The following is a 23,889-nucleotide window of genomic DNA, read 5'->3' as shown; positions in this document are numbered from 1 at the left end:
CTATTGAAAAAAATAATTATACACTAGGTGATAAGATGGCCTTTGGCAGGCTCATGAGAGTGTGTTGGTTTACCTTGGCCCTTGGCAACACACCTCCTTCCATCACACTACGTGGTTGCTAGGCGACAGAACTCCGCGGGGGCCAGGGATTGGTGGAGGCCTTTGAATTAGTGGTGAGAATACTTCAGTCAGCACACCGTGTTCTAGCCAAGCTGCAACTTACTATTCTTGTCCATCAGGAAATGGACAACCTGCAAATTAGGAAAACGTAAATATGTACCTGTACACTCAATGAGCACATTTAGGCGTTTAGAGTCTTAAATATCAGAGCATGGATGGTGTATAAAAGACATAGTGTTGTGCAAGTGTTTATGTGTGGGTGGCTTCCTTCAGCCTCCTTCAGGCTCTAACCTCCTTTTCTGTGCAGCGCAACAATTTCACCAGTATTAAACTAGAACCTGCTTTGAATTTAACCTGTAACAAAAAAACTGTATTAAATTTGCAGAGAAAATTTATTTGTCATCTTTTTCACACTTAACATGTGCTTTTTGCAAAAACACACGTAGTCCAATATTAATGTGACACATCCATCTCCTCCATTACTCACTTTCTCTTCAAAAGCTGATTCAATCCCCACATATTGTTGCACATCCCATTGTTGAACCCCCAACCTCTAAATGAGATGTTAATTACTTTGAATTGATGAGTAGATGAGAGCCAAACTGATTTTTTTTTTGCCCCCTTACATTACCACTCACCACAAGAACCCGAGTGTGGTTTCCAGGGAAACTGGAAATGTGAAGCTTTTCAACAGGCACAGCAGCCACAGCTACAAGAGCGACGATTGCCTCAGACAGATTCTTCTACAGACAAACCTGTAGCCACAGCAGTCAGGACCAGTCAAGAGCAGGAAAATCGAACATCGTTAATAGAGAGTGTCCATCAACTTGAAGTTTGGACCATGTTTGACCTGAATGTGACAGATTATTTTGCGGAGGCTTCTTTAGTCTGAATCGACTGCTCAGGTACATCTCCTCTTCCTTTTTTTTTTTTTTTTTTTTTAAATCATGTCGTGTTTCTTTTTTTTTCTTTTTTTGTATTCTGTCTGCTCTTATGTGTGCCGTTGGTTGAATTTATTTATGCTATTCATTTAACAAGTTGTAACTAAAGGATATCAAACGAGTCGATGACAGTATGTAGAGTAAAATCAAGCAAACAATGTGTGACAAAATGTATAAATGTTGGTCTCCGTTCAGTGTCCTATTTGACAACCTTTGTGTATTTAACATCACAAAGACAACAATATAGAGCAGATTGTCGTCTGATTACATAATGTGCTGGTTTGTACTGACAATATCGATCATCGCTGTGTTTTTCCCTGCAGGAATATCTTCCGGCGGACATAATGGGAAGTCTTAAGGATGAGACGAGAGGTTTTGGTAAAGAGAATGGTGCACGTTCTGATGGAGACCCTGCGCATGACGGACCCCTCATGAACGCCAGTCAAGAATCAACAGTTCGAGGGGGCGGTCAGATAGAACTATTCCATAATGTCAGCACCGGCGGTGATGATGAGAGTTTTGTGGAGAAAATAGAGCAAGCACAATCAGGGAATGTTTGTGAGAATAGTCATCAGTCCAATTTTGTAAACGTGATAGACAACGAGCGGACTGAAGCTGTCCTTTTGAAACAACAATCTGAGGGTGACGGAACAAAAGCCAAGGATGCGCCCTCCGACTGTGAAGATGATGCGATTCAAAACATGACAACTGAAGAAAAAGTCTTGTTTTCTTTGCCATCACATGCGGACCCCTCTGATCCAAATTCCCCTGCACCATTTGGGCAGCACCACATGCGCACGCAGGTCAGTCTGGAGGTGGTCCAATGTCATTCAGCTGCCACCAGCCCCATGACCCCCCCTGAGGGCGGTCATTCCTTCATCTTCCCAAGCTCCTTTCGGAGATCTGGTGCTGATGCGGAAATGCAGACGGGTCAGCAAGTTGAGTTTTTCTCCGTGGCTACATCTCCCATGACTCCAAAGACGCCGTCGACCACAGCTTTCCCAGCGCTCGCTGGGAGAGATGTTAGTGGGACACAAATGATTACTCCCACAAGAAAAAGTCCAGCAGAAGCTGAGTCTGACACAAACATCAACTCTTCTACAGAAATTGCTGCCTGTTCTCTTGCCGCAAAGTTACAAGAAAAGGATAGCAATCACCAGTGTATGCAACAACGGATGGGGAGTATGGACCAAGATATTACCATCTTAGTGACCCACTACGATAACGACAAGGTGGAAGAGCGAGAAAGCGAGAAGTCATCTTTTAATCCCCTAGAGATGATCAAGATAGAGAATGAAGAAAACGACAACAAGGATCTAAAGACGGAGGGAAAATCAACAGAAGAGGCTGATCCTGATCAGGAATCAAACGTAAAGCCTACTCAAAGCAAAATGCAAACAAGTGAGACATCAGTTTGCGCCTGCCAAACTCCTCTCAAACCAGAAATCAAACAAGTTATACGCGAGAAAAACCAAGTGTCAAAGCCGCCCATCCCAGAATCTCCTGCTCCTGACGGCTGCCACAACATCCGCACGCAAGTGAGTCTGGAAGTGGTGCAGTGTCAGTCTGCAGCCACGAGCCCGATGACCCCTCCTGAGGGAGATCACGCTTTCCACTTCCCAAGTCACTGCCAAAGAATGGTAGCCCGGACGACAGATGCCGAGATACAAGTGGGTCATCAAGTGGAATATCGCTCGATTGCTACCGCACCAATGACACCGAGGACACCCACCGTTACGACATTTCCTGAAATCAGAAAAGAAGACAGCACAGTGAAAAACAATGAAGAAGAGGAAGAGGATCAGAAGGCGGAGGAGGAAAGCCAAGTTAAAATTGAGGAGAAGGAAGAAGTGACTGAGGAAAATGTGTTGGAAGAAGCTGAAGAAGAAAATGACGGCAAGGAGAAGAGCGAGGAGGTGGTGCAAGAGGTGAGCTGGGACGAGAAGGGCATGACATGGGAGGTGTACGGGGCAGTGGTGGAAGTGGCCGTGTTGGGCTCGGCCATCCAGAAGCACCTGGAGAAACAGGTGAAGAAGCAGAAGAGGCAGCCCTCGTTACCTCCGCCTCCGCCCCTCAACCCCTCGGCCACACCGCTGTCCTATGAGACAGCCCAAGGAGGGTCGAGCAGGTGCCGGGCTGGGAAGAGGAGAGAGCGGGACGACAATGTGGGCCGGAACAGAAGAAACCCTTTTCGGCTTCTGATGGAGAACATGCAGCAGCCACATTGTTGCTCTCGAGCGCATACCACCGAGTGATTTAGGAGAAGGATAATTCAATCCATCAATAAATACATTTGTTCTGGTCAGGAGTTTGCTGGAGCCTTTTTCAGGCGACTTTGGGGTGAAGGGTGGCGGAGGACTGCATGATGCCTCTTGCCTTGGCCATGTATTCAGTAGGCTTGTCTTTCATGCGATAAAGTGGAACCTCCAAAGTTGAACATCATCCATCCGTGGCTCACGTTCATGATGTTCTATTGCTCAAAAACGTTTCCACAACATCTAGTGCTCACACAAAGTTTGGGCGACGTAACTTTCAATGAATTGCAAGAAGCTATCATCCATTACAACCTTTACAGGTAAACGTAATGTGACCTCTAAACTTTTGCACAATTGTTCAATATTTTAGTACTTTTTGGACAACTTGTTGTTCCCTAACAAGGAGATGAACAGAAAAATGTCGGTGTTTGATGCATGACTTAATCAATACATTTCCTGGTTCAATTAAGGTTGATATTTAAACACTCTTCTACATTATGCTGTTAAATATTTGACTTAAGAGACTAAGCTCACATCTAACAAATGATCGGCTCGATAGTACCTTGCCATTGAGTTGCTTCAAATAATTGGATGTGCTTCGAGGGAAATGACCGCTGAGTGGAGAATGTCTCAGTAGGTTGCAAGGGAGAGAGACTGGACGAGTTACAGAAAGGTCAAAAAGTGGACTTTTTTGCGAATGTATTAGACCAAATTGTGGCTCAAGCACCTATTGTGTATTTTGTAACTCCATTTGCGAGGATATCCTCAGATGCGATATGCCATAGCTTAGCCGCAGCCAGGCTGGAACCTTACCCATCATAATAACTTCACAAATACTTCAGGTGATTTTATTTATGTATTTTTTTTTTTGAAGTTCCATTTTAGCACTCAACTTTTGTCTAATGGTCACAATCCAGTAGTCCGAGTTTCATCCAAAGTCAGCTGGGAAAGACTCCAGCTTCCCGCAATCCCGAACAGGAAGCATGTTTATCACCAGGCGGTGTACAGTCGGAACACATCTTGAGCTTCACGGTGCCTTCGTTTGTAGGTGTACAAGTAAAATATGCTCAAGTGTTGGTTGTGAAATACTGTGAACTGTTTTCAGTGCAGTAGAAGTATGATATGTGTTATCTGTTGGCAAGTTTCTCTGCTCATTTTCATGCTAGTCTATATTATTATTATCAGCATGCTATACTTGCTAGTTACTGTACATTAGCATCTCCTAATTTGTATTTACTACTGAGCTCCCAGACCATGTCACAATAAGGTCCATTTATGATTCTATGATGATCGATAGATAGATAGATAGAGAGAGAGAGCGAGAGAGAGAGAGATAGATAGATAGTTTATTTGTCCCATGAGGAGGCATTACTTTGTTACATTCACTTTCACAGCAGGAATATACTGTATAGCATCACTTTTGCCTTGATCAATTTCGGAGGTTCCACTGTATTTTACTGTCATTATTGCTGTTGCTTTTCTCCCTAACTTCTCATTCTTTCCTCTGTTGTTTTTACTGTCCATTTATACAGCCATTTTTATTGATGAAGCACTTCATAAACTAATGTAAAACCATGGCAGCAAGTTGCCCCGACAAATCGGCTACAGGGACAGCGTCATGGACTCCTGGTCACTGGAATTTTGTTGTCAAAAATTAAGTGTGGGATGTGAACTTCAAATCTAAATGTTGTGTGAGAGGAGTCCCTAATGTCAGCGCAGGCTTCTGTGTTGTATCTCATATTCTGCTTTTCAATTTGGCACTGATTTTTGACTTGTTGTTTTTGTGTAAACGTGGATAAATGCATCAATCAGAGCACAAATGCACAATCATGATCAGAAGTTATGACTTCAGCTATGCGGGTTGTACTCAGCCATTTTTGCGATGAATTCTAATTTAGGTGTAATTAACAAATAATGAAGCAATCTTACCTGTCTTACATACTTTGATCATTGATGTAGTTTGGTTTCAGAGTTGTTGGTCGGTGATATTGCTGTTCAGACAATTTGTCCCATCTACAATGATGGTAAATGTTTATTCATTTATTGCACTGTTTTACATTCATAGATGTGACCATTTTTTTTCTATGCTTCTAGTAATGAGCTCACACTGCATGAAGTCAAAGAAGTCAACGTAAACACCAGCAAACGGTATTATTTACACATTTTGTCAGATGTACAATTTTGTGTCATCCACTGAGGCAATGCAATACACTTTTTTTAAGTAAAGGGTAGCATCAGCTGCATTGGGTGTTTCTTTGACTCATGACACAGTTCATTTGAAAGCAAAACATTTTTCATATTGCTGCTTTATAACATATTGATGAAAATAAAGATTACAGTCTGCACAAAATGTGTTTTATCTTTTTGCAATGGTTTCTGCCTTCTTAATTACTTAAGTGTGATGACAGTTTCGAGGGAAATTGTGGCAAAACAAGATCAAGGCCACAGTTGTAGACAGGATGTGAACCTTATATGTACCGTATATTCTGGACTATAAGACACAGCAACCATTTCTGAAAAGAAAAAAAAAACGATATACAAGCTGCACCAGGCTATAAGCCGCAGTTTTCTATGTTGAAAAAAAAAATTGTTTACTGCATGAACAGAACGATTTTGTACTGTGAATGCACATAAAGGTACATAAACAGATTGTTAAAACAGTGCCTTTTAACACAGCAACAACTTTGCTAATTAAAACAGAACAGACCCAAGAGAAAAACAAAACAAAACCGACATTTATTTCGCGTATTTTCTGAACTATAGAGCGCCCCTACCGGTGAAAGAAAAATCCACAGAAAAGCAACACCGTTGCATTAGCCGCATGGTTCAAAGTCTCGGAAAAAAGAAGCGGCTTATAGTCCGGAAAATGCGGTAAATATATTCCTCACAATAGTCAGTCCAGCATATAGATGTTTACATCTTATACAAGAATCTCAGCAACATCTCATGGAAATGTTTAGGTCTTCCACACCATCATTATTGAGTTCGATTGTCAATTTGGTTGCGTGATTGCAAATGGGTCACATCTATGGTTGATGTCCATGATCACATCACAGGTCTGTTGTGCTGAATAAAGGGTTGCTGATTCCCACTCTATGATTGTCTGAACTTTTTTTCTGGCTCCGTTGGGCCAAAGCCGCGCCCAGAGGTTCGATGTACTCGGGGGGCCCGTTGTCCTCCAGTTCCTCTTCTTCCCGGATTTTCTGCTGATGAGGAGCAGATCTAGCATTAGCCCTCATTAATACTAAAAATACACAAAATTAAGCGGGTTCCAATGCAATTTACCATGACAGGTTTTGTATCATTCTCATATGTGTTCCCGTCATCGCTGTAATCCAGGGAGTCAAGGCTTTGGTTGGGGAATAAGTGGAGGGAGAAGAGCACATGGAACATCAATTCTTGAGGAATAATGTCAGTCGACAGACTGACTTTCTTATCAGTCATGTCATTAAATTACTAGCTCATTTTTGTTCATGCCACATAAATCTTGGTTCTTTGTCATGTCAAGATACTTTGAACAATTCAATGTTACCAAGTGATTTTTGGGGAAAAAGTTGTCAGTTTACCTGACTTTGTCAACATCTGAGCTTTCCTCATCCATGTCCAGCATCATGACTGTGTCAATGTTGAGATTGAGAACTGGGTTTGCCCTAACAGTGTAAAATGATAGCATGGCATTAGGAACAGAGTATATTTTCTACAAATTTCACTGACAATGGTTGCGTTATTGATGACGGTGTTATCATCTAACCCCTCCATGGTGTACTTGTTGGTCCCTGGCACAACCGGGCCACTTTTGAGGTTGTCAGATGCCACCATGGTTGCAGAGTTCATGGCTTTTGCTGCCTTGAGCTTCCTCCTGTAGCTGGAGTGTGAAGAGAGTTGATGCGTGCAAGTTAAAGACTAATAATGAATGAATAATCCGTAGTTTTCCAAAGTACTTACTTTCTGCGAGTACAAACCAGTGAAGTGATGAGGACAACAAGCACAATTATGAGACCAGCCATGATGCCAAGCAGGACGAATTTTAGAGGGTCAGACTCTGGAGGTGTTACTGATGAATCAGTCTGAAACAAAACATTGCATTCTCCCATTAGCTTAATGTTAATTATCAATTACGTGGGTTTTATTATGAGTTCTCTGGCTTCCTCCAACTTTAAAACAACAAACGTATGCACGTTAGGAAAACTGCAGACTAAATAGTTCACATGCATGGAGGTGAGCATGAGATTTGTTTTGCTATTGACTGGCAACCAGTCCAAGGTGCACCCCGCTCCCGTCCAAAGTCAGCTGGGATAGGCTTCAGCTAGTCTTCCAGATATTCCAGATCACCTCTGCAAAATGTTAAATCTGCTCTCTAGAAATATCCAGATTAAAAGGAAAATGGAGTGCAAATATAATAAACATGTTTTTTTTTTTTAATTTCAAAACTAACAAACTTGACTTATCATCGCACAATGCACATCAATAATCATGCCCAAAGATTTTTAGACTTAAAAAGCAGGATTACAGTGCGTAACATTAAATCATTACAAAAACAAAACTAGGATGTGGTGAAACAGTGCTTCTGGTATTTTTCCTGTAATATTTAGTCTCAAACTTGGTAAGCGTGAAACCATCTAGTGGTCTAAAGTGGAATTACAGTACATCCAATCTTCAGGAGGGGTTCACCAAATTAGTTATGAATTATACAAAAAATATCAGTGAAATAGTGGAACCTCGCAGCTGCAACCCACGATGGAGCTATACTATGTAATTTGTTGTCCGATGAATCAAGGATGAAAGAAACACTCGCAAAGAAATGCCCATACGTCAAAAGAGACATTTCCAAAACAAACCCAATTGGGTACTTACAATGTACATGAGGCCTAACTGGTCCAATACATGAGCGTGCTGGGGTACAGAAATCTTCAAGTCCACTTCAGTTTTGGTGAGAGCAGTCCCATTTGAAAAGAGAAAATATGCCACCATTACTGCGCCAACTGAAGCCCTGTGAGAAAATATCGCAGGCCATGCTTTATATCAAACAAATATGTTGGACGTTAAACAGCAACAATAGGATTAATTAAAAGAACACTTGCACCCCCTACTGGTTAAATAAAATTAGCTCTCAATTTTCAGCACTGGCCCCCACCAGCCTGTAATTTAAGAGCCCATGCAATTTCAGATGAAGTAAACGAAAAATAATTCACCTGGAGTCTTCAGAAGTGCCTTCCCTGATGCCAACAACCTCAACCACAGCTTTAGTGGCAGCCGTAAGTGTTCTGAAGATAGATTGAAGTTTAGGCTTGATGAAAAAAATGGTGAAAAATAGTACAGAGTGTGTTTTGCTTCAAATTAACCCTGTTGCGCTCAGGCCATACAAAGGAAATTAGTTTACTGAGAGGGACGACATCTTGAACTGTGCTGCCACCTTTTGGTTTGGACAATGAAATGATTTAACAATAAATATTACCGACATACCTGATTATAGCAGGTTCATTTTGTACGACCTCAGCTCGTGTTTTACTGAATTGAAGTTCCACTCTGTAAGATTTGTCAACTGTGAAAATCTGCAACGTCGAAATGGAAGTTTAGAAATTCGGAAGTCTTACAGTTTCGTACGTATTAGGGCATATTATCTCATTGGTGACAGAGGATTCATTATCCATTCACCCACCTCCAGAGTAGTGTTGGTGGAGAGGCCGCCGGAGTCAGTTGCAGACACCGTTACCAAATATTTCCCCTTCAAAGTGACATCAAGCCCCTCAGTGGTTCTGTATGCAGGAGGTAAGATGATGCAGTGTGAGAAGACCCAAACATGCTCAGTCAAGAAACATGAAAAAAAATTGCTGACTCACTGAATAATCCCAACGTAAACGTCCTTTTGCTGCGTGGTAACAGCCTCAAACAGAGACCTTGTGCCACTCATGTTTTTGTTGATGTCCTCAAATTGCACTTCACTTACTTTAAACTCAAGCTGGGCATTGATTTCTGTATCTTGGTCTGTTGCCTGCGAGCAACATTACATCGAACAATTAAATTGCATTCGAGAGTTAAATAATATACTTTCATTTATACTCACACTGACTCCGCCAACAGATGTCCCCTTGCTTGCAGTTTCTGATACCACAACTAAAGAAGGAAAACTTAACTTAAGCAATGTTGTTGAATCCAGATGGTCATTTTTTTTTAAGACGCTTGCCACTATATGTAGTCTAACCTTTTTCTGCATGCAGACCATGTGACAGAACCCATCAATCAGTGTGCTGCTTGGAATGATTGACATGACAGTGACCACCAGACAAGTGGGACAGAGGCCAGTCAATGAATTAAATTCAAAATTCAGAAACGCTCCTCAGTGTGCATGTAATTAAAGAATATACTGCGACTGAGAAACGTCGGAAGGCAGACTACACTTTGGACTGGTTGCCAGTCAAGAAGGCACATACAGACGAGTGGGAACTGTCACTTAAGTCAGGCGAGTGAATCGCTTACCGATGGTAACGTGGAAGTCAGAGGAAGAAAAAAAAAAACGTTACATTTCCTCGCAAAGTTTGAGAGATAACGCTAAATTGTATTGTGTCTTTTTTGTTTTGTTTGTTTTTTGCAAGTTAATGTACGTTTAAGTTATTTCGGGTCGGTGAGTTTGACTGAATTTCTTTGAAATTCGTTTGAAATCTAAGGACATAAAATCAATTCTTTTCCAAACAAATGAAAGACAAGAAGCAAGTCCAAACCGAAACGAAAAAAGGACATCTCTTAACTGCAACAAGCGTTCCAAGTCCTCCTCTATGATTGTTGGCGTCTCTGACATGCTGCCTTGATGACCCGGAAGTACATAAGCGTGCATTCAAAAGAAAAAAACATTCCCTTGAAAAAAAAATTGTTATTTCACAAACATTGCGAGAAAACACAAACGTTTCCTTTTTTTTTTTCTTAATCCCATGATCTTAGGGCAGTGCTCCTCAATTATTTTCTCTTACGCCCCCCCTAGCAAGAGGAAAACAATTCACCCCCCCACTCCACCACCCACTCTTCGCCGCAACTATAAATAATAGCAATTTCATAGCCAAACAAACCTACACCGTAGAGTTAATACTCGCTGCGCACAATGGGCCAGGAGAGCGCCACTGCCAGCTACTGGAGTGGATGTGCAATTACACTTTATCGTAGTACAGTGGGGAAAAAAGCATGTTCCCTAGGGTCACACACGCCCCCTCCTGCATCCAGCCCCCACCAGGGGGGGGCGCCCCACTATTTCAGAAGCACTGTCTTTGGGGCTCCGTACTACTCTGGCCATAGTTCTGGTACAATCACTACATTCTAGATGACATTAGAGTGGTTATTTCACAAAGAGCGATAGCGTTTGTATGTCTAGTTCTGTGTATGTTGTTTTAGAAATACACATTTTGAAAAGGTTGATCACATTAACTCATTTAATCCCAGCCGTTTTCGCAAGAGGAAACACCTCAATCACAGTGGGTTTTTTGGGCTTTTGACTGATTTTGCAAGGCCTAGGAATATTGTGTTCTAAAGATTTAAAAACATGGACCTCTGACGCAAAAGGCTAAGACGTATAAATACGTCTTTGGGAGGCGGGGACTACAATTTTGAACACGTATAAATACATCTTATGGATTGAATGAGTGAAAAGAAAGGAAAAACCCACCAAAGATAGAATCTGAGATGATGAATTGTGGGGCATTGTCATTGACGTCTTCAATGGCGATCTCCATTTGTCCTGAAATGTTGCAAAGAAAGTCACAGTGCTGGGTGATGTTATTGAACAATATTTAAATTTGATGACACGTGCCGTTAGTGTAAAGGCCTATACGTACTCCACAGGAATAGAGGAATTTGTTGTTGTTTTCAAGGGGCTAAGGACAATAACAATGTTTGCTCTGCAGCACACGTCACTGACGCTAAGCATTTTGTGTCTACACATTCCTTTTCCTATTTCCATTCATTATTTGCCATTTGTGTATTTTTTTTTTTATTCCTTACTAGATGTGTAGTAGAGATGCGCGAGTCTGAGCTTTAGAACTATCTTTGTTTCACAGCTGTCGCTTCCAAATAATAGCAGAACGAAATTTCCATTTTACCACATGAATCATAACCACGTCAATGTCCGAACCCATCATGCAAAAATTCTCGGAAAACAAATGAGGAAGCATTCCAGTCGAGATATGTTGTGAGCAAGCTGAAAAACATTTCCAAACTATCGCTACGAGAAAAAAAAAAAAAAGCGATTTTTTTATCCCAGTCCTGGGAACAAGACCAAATTTCTGTGTGAGTATATATAGACTTTAAGTGAACAGACCTGCAATGAGACTGTAATTCTCTCCTTTCTCTGTGAACTTGTCTATCACCAGAGCCTCCATCACGGCCCGGTCACACATTTCATAATCCAGCGTGTGTTCTTGATTAACCAGCACGTCTCCTGTCGGCTCCAGGACAAACCAGTCACAAGGTGACAGAGAGCCATTGCATCTGCATTTGAGGGACTCCAACTCATAGATCAGTGAGTGGTTTCCATCTTTGTCCCACGCCTCAAATCTCCCAATAACCTCGGTCAGTGTTGTGTTTTCTTTCACTTTCACAGGCTTTGAAGGAAAGAACTCAGGCCTTTCATCGTTCACATCCAACACATCCACCTCCACTGTCACCACTGCTTTTTTCTGTCCCAGATCTGTGGCTTCTACTTGCAGCATGTATTTCTGCCGATCGCTCTCATAGTCCAAATCGACGCCCAGGTCAACTGTGATGTTTCCCATGCAAACCTGCTCTTCTGAAGTGGAGAGAATGGCAAAACTGTCAAAACTTCCAGATATGATTCGAAGAGCGAGCCGGTTAAAGTCGGTTGTTTGGTCCAAATCTTCAGCCAGAACGGTCCCAACAAATGCACCTGGTTGCAGTGAATAGTTTTCCCATTACAACCTGCACAGTTAACACTCAAAAGTCACCAAGGTGTTCTGACCTTTTTCCCCCTCTTGGACACTGAATTTATAGGAGGTGTTCTTGAATTCGGGTGTGTTATCATTGACATCCTGGGATACATGACAAGGAATAATTGATGTTAATGAGATTTTGCGGCGCAACACAGCATTCCAAGTCAACCTGCTGAAGACATACCTCCACATTGATGATTACGCTGACCATGGTTGACAGGGCAGGCACCCCCTCGTCTGTGGCAGTAACATTGAGCTCGATTTTGCCCTTCAGCTCAGCATCCAAAGCCTCACGGTCCAGTTCAACCCGGTTCTTTAACACTCCGGTATTGGGGTCCATGATGAAGAAATCGCTGTACTTGCTTGGCAATATTGCAAACATGATTTGACTGTTTAATGTGCCTAGCTCATCTGCATCAGTCGCCTTTTCAAAGTGGAGGAAAATAGACAAAAATATCTTCATAATGGGATGGTAAATTTAGTCAGAGCATATCACAAACAGAAAGTGGCTGTTGAACTAAGATGAGTGTGCTATACTACTCAAAAACTGTGCACTTTCCTGACGCAAGCTAGATTGGAAGAGGTATTTTACTGTCTAAACACAATAAATTCATCTTTTACTGCAGGTGTGTGAAGATAAAATTGCTTTACTTATTGACGATACTTTAGAACCGGGGAATCCCCAAAAACCAGTCCGCGGCCCTGGCTCGTTCATGGGGCATATGGTACCGGGACGCATTTAAAAATATATATATATTTAGTTAATTTTTTTTTTGTTTGTTTGATTTTATTAGCGGAGGTTATTGCCGCAAATGAATGTTATCAGCCAGATGGGAATGTTTGTCAGCATGCTCCCCTCCCTCCCCTGTTGAGGAATGTTTGCTGGTCTAATGGTTGGATCCGTTGTCCAAAACCACCCATGCAGGAAGATATTTTTTCTCAACAGCACCATTTGCCGCGGTATTGCGACTTTGTTTGATGTCTTGGGACTGGCTTTTTTGCTCTCGTAAATTAAAGATCAAGAACGAGCTACGGGCACACAGCTGATCTTTTTTTTTTTTTTTTTACATTCCAACCTTCACAACATAACATTTTTAATTAATGTTAGAGAATAAAACACACACTGGGCTGTTTGTTTACATAAAACCCTCGATCTGAAGAAATACTGTGATAAAAAAAACTCAACAAATAATTATCACTTACTTCTACTTGAAGTTCGAGCTGTGAACCCTCTTTAACAAAGGCCTGATAATATTCTTTGTTGATGACTGGAGGCTGGTCGTTGATGTCCGTCACTACGAACTGCAGTAACGTGTTGGCAGGCTTGCCACTCGAGTCTTTGGCCTGAAGAGTGGCAGAGTGCAATGTTCTGATTTCGCGATCCAACAATGTCTTGCTTTTCACGTAAATCACACCCGTCTTTGGCTCCACGTCGAAATAAGCCAGTCTGAAACACAGATACAGTTTGGTTTGTTGTGCGCCACAGTAGAAATAAGATGGTGTCTTCATTGAAGTAACTGAAGTGTGACCAAGACGTACATGCTTTCTGGGAGAAGCGTGTAGGTGATGTTGTCTTTGTCCATCGTGTCTGGATCATCTGCCTGTAAATAGAGATGCACTTTTTTTTTTAACCACACTCCAGTAACTTGCATGCAAATTCCAATTGTGTTGCAGCGCAGAGGATTTACAGTGATCGTCGTCACTACGGTGCCAACGTCCGAGTGCTCGGTCACGTTCAAGTTTAAGAAGGAATCTTGTGAGAACTTGGGACTGTTGTCATTGACGTCTTCTATCATAATTGTAACTGTGGCAGTGGAGACAAAGCTCATTTCTCCTGGATCGCTGGCAATCACCTGCGGCATGGCACAGGTAACAAAGAAAAATTCAATACAGGAGGGTGTCCAAAATCCATTGTCCAAGAAGATGTTTCATTTTTGTTGTTGTTTGTTTCTTTAGTGAGGATAAGATGTACAGAAAAAGAATGGATGTTTTTGTGAGGCCGCACATGCAGTATATAAGAAATTTCATTTAATGTTATTTTTATTCAGTGGTTAATTTTTTTTTTTTTTTTACACTTTCATGACTGTTCATCATTGGTTGGATAGTTACAAGCAGATATTTGACAATACAGGGACATTTCTTTCAAGGTTAAAGGATCATATTCAATCTACTGTAGCTTTTTATCATTTACAATTGTCATTATTTTTTTACCTAAAACTTTTACATAAAGGCAAAGAGAGTATTAAAATATATAACAGTCAAATTTCACACATTTAACATTTTCTAAGATGATTCAAAACTTATAGAAAAAAATGTGCATCTTATTCCGAAAGGATACGCATTGTGATTGTTTGTAATTTATGTCTCGTCCCAACATTTGTTTTTTCCTAAATAAAACCACAGACTGAAAAGTTATTAATTGTTTGTGTCTTTTGTACTTACCTCGACAACCATTTGATGCGTTTCTTCATAATCCAGTTTTTGTGGCTCTTTGACTACAAGTTGAACGACGCTGTCGACCATAGACAATTGTGGCTCCACAGAAAACACGTCCTTGTCCGCTCCCTTCAGATTTAGTCGAATGTTTTTAATCTAGAAAATGACAACACTCAATTTCATTTGACCACCAGGACAATTCAGAGTGACAGATTCTCCAAGAACTTGTTACCTTGTCTGGGTCCTTCACCATCATGTTAATGGGCACACTTCCCAGTGAGTGCTCAGCTATTTTCACTTCAAAATGAGTTGCTTTTTCACAAGTTTCCAGCTCTCCTGAGCCTTCACATGCGTAAAACTCTGGTTTGTTGTCATTGATGTCGTTGATGCTGATCTGTATTGGCGCTCTGGTGCTGGCGTACACCCCGTCGATGTTTTGCTGCGACTCAGTGGCCTAAAATCACAAAGCATATGGACATATATTAGATTATCTAATTGATAACTATGAGTAGTGGTCGTACAAATTCCGTTATGTTGCTATCAACTTCAAACATCACTTACCTTGATAATCATGGCAACGTTATCACCAATTTTTTCTCTGTCAATTTCCGACGCCACAGAAATAGTGCCGTTGCTAGAGATTTTAAAGAGGCCATCTACAGAGGATTCTGTCAGTGGTTGGGGAGGAATACATATAACGTATAGGTCCAAAGTTTTGAATTACTTTCAAATTCAAACATTCTCAAACATGTTAGGAGGTTTAAAGATTCAAGCAATTAACTTATGATAATGCACAGCTGTGACGTGAAAGTCAGTCCAGGTCATAAAGCATTATCCACATTAAGAAAATACCAAAATGTGCAAAGCTGGTCTTTGGCCAAAAGGTGCCTACTTTAAAGAATATAAATTGTAAAAAAAAAAAAATTCTGTTTTGAATAAGATTTTTGGGGTTCACCATGTAATTCCATCAACATTTTTCCACAATTTCATTGACTTAAGTATTAAAGTACAATTCAGATTTTTTTTTTTTAAATATTGAAAATACACTGAATTAGTGGGGTGTTTCCAAACTTTTCATTGCAACTGCAGCTCACTCTTCAGCGAAAGCAAACAAGAATAATAAAAATAATCATACTTTTTTTAAACCTCACCTTCAATGCTGTAGATGATCATGTCATTGATTCCTTCGTCTTGGTCTATGGCTGCCACGACATAAAAAGGATGGTCCTATTCAAGATATAACACATTCTCAGGTTAAAGTTCAAAATGTCTTTGACCATAAAATACAAAACTATGGAAATCATAGCTCCTTTCCTCAATGTAAATGTTGTTGAGCAGAAACTCACCACTGCTGAATTTTCATCAACATTCGTGATGTAGGGAAGGCCCAAGAATTTGGGGTCGAGATCCGGGAGATCCAAAACGGTGACGAAGTAATAAGCAATGCTTGAGTGATAGTTAGTCTCACTAAAATAACACTTGCCCCCACCATCCTATAATGTGAAATGTAGAATGTCAAAATTCTGTTGGAAGTGTTGCTCTGCTTTTCCAAGTAACACAAACATTTCTAGTCTTAAAGTCAAATTATTGTTTTGTTAAAAGATCACCTGTTATATTATGTATTGCCCAAAAAAGACTTGTCCCCAGTGAAACATGAAAAAGTGTAGATTGTCTGTGCAATTTAAAGGAAAACATCTATTACATCTGAAATTACTGTACAAAGCAAATGTAAGATGAAGTCCATGGCTTGGATAAATAATAAATGCACATTGTAATGTTCCCATTTACTATATACTGCACGATATTTTGTTGTTTTACGTTAGAAACACGCTCAGGTATGCAGACATATTTAACTGTTTACTGTCATTGACGTTTTTTTTGTGTTTTTTTTTAACTCGGCACGTAGTCATTTAACATTGTTTTTAAAGCAAAGCTCCAGTCACACATGGATCGCTGTGTCCTTTACCTCACAGAGTTGTCTCCATGCAAGATGTGAGTCTGCCCCATTACAAGGGACTGGGAGGAGCCACTTTGATTGGCGGATAGTGCATTTGGTTGTGTTTACTCCTACAATGATCTTTTTGCGTACATCTATGAAATAACCAACACCCAGACTAACACGTCTGCCAGATTTAGGCTGTGTGCAATGCTGGATTTCTGTTGGTCACAAAAATAAAGCCCTAAATGTTTTCAAAACACTCACTCTGGTAACATATGTTTTAATCTAAATGCTATTATACCTTACATAATTGTATAGTTTACAATAACATATAAACTCTGAAAATGAATACTCACAGTGGCATTTATCCTTAGCCGATAGTAACGACTCAGTCTATTGTAATTTAGTGCACTGGTCAACGCGACGTTACCGTTTGTGGGATCAATACTAAATTGACTCATTCCAATACTTGGGCTCACCTGGAAAATAAAGTGTAAATTGTAATTTTCTGAAGTTTATGGAAAACTATTGAATTATAGGCAAACGGTAAATTAAGGATGGTACTTACATCAGTAATGGTGTATGTAATCTGACCACCTTGTGAAATGTCACGATCAGTGGCCTGCACTTTAAAGAGACTCGTACCTATTGCAGTATTCTAAGGAAGAGAACAGAGGGGGAGCAATTATCAGCTAACAATTCATTAGTATTTTTTTAAAATATGATTGAGGATGGCTGTAATAATGTAACACAATAACATCTCTCTTACATAGTAGATGATTGGTGAACATAACTCATCATGCAATGTAATTAAAGCATTGGAGATGTCAGGCAGGTACAGACACAAACACTAATACATATACATGCTTATTTAATTTATTGTTACTGTAATAAAAAGATGATGAATTAATATAACTCAATAAAATGTGTCTGACAAACCTCTCTCACTGGGACATCAAAATTAGTCCCTTGAAATTTGGGTTCATTGTCGTTGGCTTCCTTCAAAATTACGGTTATTTCTCTCCTTTCCTGAAACAGTGTGCAATTCACTCCATTAATGTGATGTTGGACTGATTTGTTTTTTTTTTTTAAGTGTTAAAATTGACTCACAAGATAGATGCCGTCTGAAACAGTAATTCCAAGTGTCAAAAAATTTGCATTCTAGAAAAAATGAGAAAAAAATACATGGCATTCCTAAACCCAATTAAATTTAATTGTAAGTATGATAAAAAAGAAAAGAAAAAAGAACTTACCTCTCTGTCAAGCTGCCTTGAAACAAACACATCTCCGGTCAGAATGTCCAGACTGAAGTAAATGGCATTTTCGCCATAGAGAGAATATGTCAGTGGGTCATTATCTTTATCTGTTGCCTCTATTTTGAATGCATGGGCATCTGTGGAGATGTTGTGGTTAACAGTTAGTAGTTGGTAGAGCAACATTGTGGCTGAAGGGAACCAAATGTGGAAAAACCTACCAATAGGGGTGTCTTCGCACACGTTAGTGACTACAGTGCTAATTGTAGGAGCACTGTTTGCTATATGTAAAAAAAAATAAAATAAAAAGTTACATGGTGATGTATAGCTACTCATGATAAATACGTTAACAAACCAATACACACCATGAATTAGGTTGACAACACACAACAGCAGGAAGCCTCCAGGGATCCACTCCATGGCTGCGAAAATAAAATGAAAATAATCATCTTCCTTGGACTACTTTTAAATGGCTTTTATGGCAGTCAGAGGGGGGAAACTAGACTTTTAAACACCCTGTAAAGTAATTTCAGAGAATTTGTTCTAAATCAATTGTATATAATTACTGAAAACATGCGCAGAGACTGATAACAAACCAATCCTGAATCGTGGCACTATGACAATGACTGTTTTACAATAATGTAAGTTTTCCAGATATTTTTAAACATGGCTAAAACGGTGCCCACTGACAGATTTAGGCGTACCCAGGCATGTGTCGCCTCTCCCACATTGTATAACAACTTACAGGAAGCACCAATGTTTGCATTAGAGGTTAACCGACACAACTGCAAATTATATATATTTATAAACATTACATTATTTCTACCATCACAGGGTACAATTAGCTGGCTAGCGAAGCCTATACCTCAAAACAAGCATCGGACCTAAATGCCACAATGTACAGAAAAACTCTGTGCTGTTACTTATAATCCCAAATGTTATGTATAATGTTTTAGTCAGCCTACCGTAATATGATGGAACGCAAACACTTGCACAAAGTAAGCGGCCAAATATTTCTCATGTGGTGTGAGCCACAGACTGAATGACGTGTGCTGCCATCTTTAATACAAGATTGGCTTTCCCTGAAGTGTTTCTATTTTATGGAACCACACAACAATACAACACTAGGTGACGCCACAGACAAGCCCACCGCCCATCTACAGGGTCTCCTCGAAAAAAAAAAAAAATAATAAATAAATAAAAAATAAAAATAAAAAACAGTGTCTCCTCGAGGACCCTGCTAGCTCGCAAGCTAGCTGATGGCTCACACCTATCATGATGGGATGGAGAGGGTATATTCACAGCATATATTCCAGCCACCGGAGGCTTTAAGAGGATAGTGCTATTCAAATATAAGTTGATTTGATATTTTTGACATGAAGGAACGTGTAAGCATATGAAAAATGCAAAATCAAGTGGCATCCATTCTTCAGCGCGGCGTGGTTTCGTGCATTCATACAACAGCATTTGAGAGTGGAGACAAAACCCAGATTTTTTTTTTCATGGTTTTTGTTTTATAATTATTCAAAATTGTCCAAATTATTAACAACTCTCCTCTGTGATTTGTCAAATTTAAGAGACATATTTATTTTCCCTTTGCAGGGACTTTAAATTCGTATGAAAATTGCGGACAATTTTTATGTATTTATATAAATATTTGTGAGAATTTCAGAAAAGCAATAATATATATGGGACGTCACGACGTCATGGTTCCCACTAAACTTCTGGTTGTTGTATTTCATGGCATTTGTACAGTAACTTATCTCCTACTTTCAAAATGCTTAATACTGTATTCATCCATCCATCCATTATCTGCTCCGCTTTTCCTCACGAGGGTCGCGGGGGTGCTGGAGCCTATCCCAGCTGTCTGCCATGCATGTTTTTAGCATGTGGGAGGAAACCGGATTAGTCGGAGAAAACCCACATAGGTTTGGGAGAAACATGCAAACTACACACCGGATTTACTGTATTCAAATGGGCATTTTAAAAGTACGAGAACGATTATAATGTAATTATAAGTATTGTGACCAAATAATTAATAACATATTTTCTATTATATAATATACTAAAATGATATCATACAGTTAATAGTAATAAGTCACTGATGATCTAATGGTACAATCTCCTGATTTCGGCCAGTGAACATGGGCTCAGTGACAATGTGAATGAGTTGAAGGTTGTCTGCAGGTGCATATATTGAATTTTTTTTAATAGAAAATATAATTGTCAAAACAACCTCTCCTTGCTGACTTGTATTTTGAAATGGACATAAACCACGCTTGGTCATTGCAACCAATTTATTAGCGTTGTTGTGTCATCACTATGTTGGGTTGGTGCAACAACAGACTTGAGATTAGCGGTGTCCATGAATTGATGGTAAAATGGGTGCGTCATTGAAACCTGTCGTTAAACTTAATCGGTTCTTAAAAATCTGAAATTGCTTGATACAAATACATTAATGTAATTTCAAGAGTAAAATCTTTGTAGATCACCTTCGGCGAATTAATAACAAGTCGGATATAACCAAATACAATCTATTCTTGGTCATTATATTATATTATTCAGCATGAATATTTATTTCATTATCTTTATTTTAGCGATTCTCTGGTCTTGTCGCATGGATCGAGATTCTGGAAAATCATCTTAAGCACTCGATCACATTTAATTTCAATATGATGACAAACTTACCTGGCCACACGCACAGAAGGCTTTTGTCCCTCCTGTTATGAGGAGACCTTTGGCTCTTGTTCCTTCTCATGATAACTGTCTCTATCAATATAAATGATTAACATATACAAGAGCCAATGACGTATCAGCAGTCCTCCTCCATGGGTGCAGGGGCAATAAAAAGAGCCAAAGCAGCTATCTAAATGTAAACGAAACCTGATCAAGTTTTCCACTGTTGCGGTCTCTCACAAATATGTGGGAGGAAAATCGTGAGAGACGGGCCCAGGCAGCAGGGGTTGGGCAAAAGGGTTGCTCTGGTCAGACCCAATGGGAGCTTGGCCTATTACGATATGTACTATCATTCAAGCATTGTGATGAATCACTTTTCAGAAGACCTCCCTAATGAGCTGTTCCCAATAAAGCCCTTTGGAATAGGCTTCACACACTGGCTTCATTCACAAGGCACCATTTTGTTTCGAAACAAAAGCACAGGACTTCACCGTTCTGTGACAATGTATTGTTCTGCCACAATATCAAGGTCATCTCATATTTGAGATGGAACTTAGAATTGGTTTTTAGATTTTAAATGTAAATTGGTTTGTAAAGTTATAAAAAAATATACTTTTTATTTGGAAAAGAGACAACAGTTGCTTCTATTGAGTTACAAATTTAATATAAAATGCACAAAAAAAGTACTCATAGTGAAGTACTGTGGTTAAAATGTTAATACCCTGAATTTGTATTATCTGAATGGGACAGTTTGTGCTGGAGAATCAAACAAGAAAATCTTAAATGTGAACTCAAGTCAAATAATTATGGTTTAATGGCAACTTTGAAAATACAATTTTAAGTCCAACTTTGTCCAAGGAATAAATGACATAAGTTGCATGAACTCCCAGAAAAAGTATTTGAATATATTACTTAAGGGAAAATACCAGAGAATGTTGATGGGTATTATTTTGTAATCTCCATCAAGACATGGTTTGTAAATCAAAAAAAGAGGCTCGGTATAAAATGATTACAAATTTACCAATTAGAATACTGTTACATTGACAATGGGAAAAAATGGACAAGAATTGTGGATAAAGGCATGCATAGATTCTCCCCACAATCTACTCCAATAGACTTTGGTTTATGACTTTCCGTACTGAACACATCACTGTCACCTGTTCAAGCAATAGAAATACAAATTAAAAGGTGTGGTGGTAATAAAAGACTGCTAAAGCCCTTCTGATAAAGTAAAACTCAACCATTCCTTTTCATGCCATTGACATCAGCAGTGATTGGGGAAAAGAACAACAACACAAACACAAAATATAAAGACACAGTGAAATGAGAATAGTGAAATGCCAATGAATCCAAATGTATGAAGCTAACTTGGGTGTCCAACTTTTCCCTCCTGTGCTTCTCACTTTCTGTTTTTACCCCTATGCACCTCTCTATGACCTGAGTGGAGCGGCTCCTCCGTGAGGAAACAATGATGCATCCAAGCCTCTCCTACATTGGAAGGAACAGTGGCTCCCCCTGGTTGGCCCAGGACCTCCTCACATGATCTTCAGTTAAAATCCCAGCCACACAACAGCAACAGAAGTGTCAGGATACGTGCTGACATGGAGGGTGAGAAGGACCAAAACGCAGGGAAGCGAGGATTGGGTAACTTAAAGGGTATTTAATTAAGAAAAACAAAAGGCAAACAAGGAACTTGGAAAAACTAACATATCAAAAGTGCAAAACAACAGAGACACCAAAACACATCGGCGTGACTTAACTAAACTTGACTGCGAGACACGTATGAAGACATGGACATGAACATCTGACACTGAAAGCGACAATGGACCAACAAGAAGAGAAAGCAACCAGGGAACTAAATACAAACAAAGTATCGAGACAACGAGGAGCACCTGGAAGAGACACAAACGGTTGGAGGGAGCTAATTGGTTAGCACTAGGGAGTGAGACGACAAGCACAGGTGAACACAATCAGAGCACAAGACACACACTAAACAAGGAAAAAATATTAAACTAAATACTAAATCAAAAACAACAAAATACAGATCAGAAATTTCTGATTTCACCGCTCTTGCTCTAATGGAAATATGACATTTTCAGTGCAAAATATTGGACCTTTAATGAATATGGGGTAAAGCAATAGGACTGCATAACAGTTGAACCTGATCCACCTAATCCACAGTGGCTTAAATTGTGGTTCTCAACAGATCTTTGAATCTGCGAGCATTATTGGAAAAGCAATATTTTTGTATATTTTTCAGGAAATGTGATCCAAGATAGCTCAGGAGGCGAAATCACATTTTAAAAAGGGTTTGATTAACAAAGGCCGAAGGTTGATTTTAGGGCCGACAGTTTTTATGAATATGGCCAGAGGGTCGAGGCCGGAACCGTAGCCATAGCGGCTAGAGGGGACTGACCGCCAAAAAGGGTCAAGTGCGCAGCTTTGGCAATATGTATTGGTAAAGGTGGAATAGGAAAAATGTATCTCCAGTTAAATTCCACCACAGAAAATCTCGACTGATGGCCCACCATTGTCTTAACTAAGGCAATATATCAGTTGATTGTTATATTTGAATTGGACATTTGTTATGTAGAAATTACTTTTGACTCACTTCTTTCCAAAGTACTCTGTGACATAAGGCAACACGCAACATTTTTATTGTCTTGTCATGTCTGTGGAGGACCATTTAATTACTGCATCCATGCTTTATTAAAGCAATACAACTTTATTTATGTAGCACATTTCACAACAGCTGGAGCTGTCAGCTGTAAGATAGAGCTGAATTGTCAGAGAAACACCACAGTTGACGTGAACACATTCTGGACTGAAAAAAAACTAACTAAATTTATAGTCTTTCAAATAAGTTTGTTTTTGCTATTGTATCTGCTATCTTGCTATGGATAATAAAATAATTTGCAGCGAATACAACTCAGGTTTGATACAATCAATTTTTCTGCAGTCCTTAAGGACAGATGTTAACTTTAAATCAGCGTATTATGATAGTTAGTGATTTATATTAAAAATATGACAATTATGCAATATTTTTGCGAAATGTGTCAAACTTCTAAAAATAAATATAATAAAATCAAGTCTTTGCAAACTTAAATTGTTTTTTGTTTTTCTAGAAAAAAATCGTGTGAATTTATATTTGATAATAATGTTTTTTTAAACTGAATTTGTTCAAGTTTAAACAACTGAAATCACAAAAATGCGCTGTCACCACTTCACATGTGGTGTAATATAAATTAAGCTAATACTTCCACCTACTGCATATTGCATACCTATACGGTCAATTGTAGCAAGTACAAGTCAATGCATAAAACAATTACAGTAGTATTT

At 39.5% G+C, this 23,889-nt stretch overlaps 2 protein-coding genes across 5 annotated transcripts; one reads left to right on the top strand and one right to left on the bottom strand.

Moving 5' to 3' along the window:
* The first annotated feature begins 116 nt into the window (after positions 1–116).
* Positions 117–5,666, top strand: gprin1 (G protein regulated inducer of neurite outgrowth 1). Its single transcript, XM_088294984.1, has 2 exons — positions 117–1,025; positions 1,385–5,666. Exon 2 carries the CDS (start codon positions 1,406–1,408, stop codon positions 3,314–3,316), a length of 1,911 nt encoding a protein of 636 aa, XP_088151110.1. The 5' UTR covers positions 117–1,025; positions 1,385–1,405; the 3' UTR covers positions 3,317–5,666.
* cdhr2 (cadherin related family member 2) lies at positions 5,320–20,850 on the bottom strand. 4 transcript variants are annotated; one of them, XM_088294980.1, is made up of 31 exons: positions 20,563–20,850; positions 18,240–18,296; positions 18,096–18,155; positions 17,875–18,014; positions 17,732–17,782; positions 17,561–17,650; positions 17,190–17,279; positions 16,978–17,100; positions 16,029–16,175; positions 15,834–15,909; positions 15,244–15,350; positions 14,915–15,136; positions 14,689–14,838; positions 13,935–14,099; positions 13,786–13,847; positions 13,450–13,693; positions 12,431–12,670; positions 12,276–12,345; positions 11,619–12,203; positions 10,968–11,039; positions 9,381–9,430; positions 9,157–9,308; positions 8,976–9,072; positions 8,780–8,868; positions 8,509–8,580; positions 8,171–8,306; positions 7,262–7,383; positions 7,068–7,181; positions 6,883–6,966; positions 6,602–6,665; positions 5,320–6,519 (listed from the first exon to the last, which is right to left on the bottom strand). In XM_088294980.1, the coding sequence occupies exons 1-31, from the start codon at positions 20,630–20,632 to the stop codon at positions 6,367–6,369; spliced, it is 3,954 nt and encodes a 1,317-aa protein (XP_088151106.1). In that variant the 5' UTR covers positions 20,633–20,850; the 3' UTR covers positions 5,320–6,366. The 4 variants fall into 4 exon arrangements, with proteins under 4 accessions (XP_088151106.1, XP_088151105.1, XP_088151107.1 ...); XM_088294979.1 differs by having other exon boundaries at positions 5,320–6,522; positions 20,563–20,849; XM_088294981.1 differs by lacking the exon at positions 20,563–20,850 and adding an exon at positions 18,840–18,960 and having other exon boundaries at positions 5,320–6,522.
* Positions 20,851–23,889: the final 3,039 nt, after the last annotated feature.

This window comes from Idiotropiscis lumnitzeri, chromosome 4 (genome assembly GCF_059441095.1).
Source record: "Idiotropiscis lumnitzeri isolate Australia: NSW breed Sydney's pygmy pipehorse chromosome 4, RoL_Ilum_1.0, whole genome shotgun sequence".
Taxonomy (NCBI): domain Eukaryota; kingdom Metazoa; phylum Chordata; class Actinopteri; order Syngnathiformes; family Syngnathidae; genus Idiotropiscis; species Idiotropiscis lumnitzeri.
Note: the sequence above shows the minus strand (reverse complement) of the source record. Positions and strands in the feature narration are given on the sequence as shown.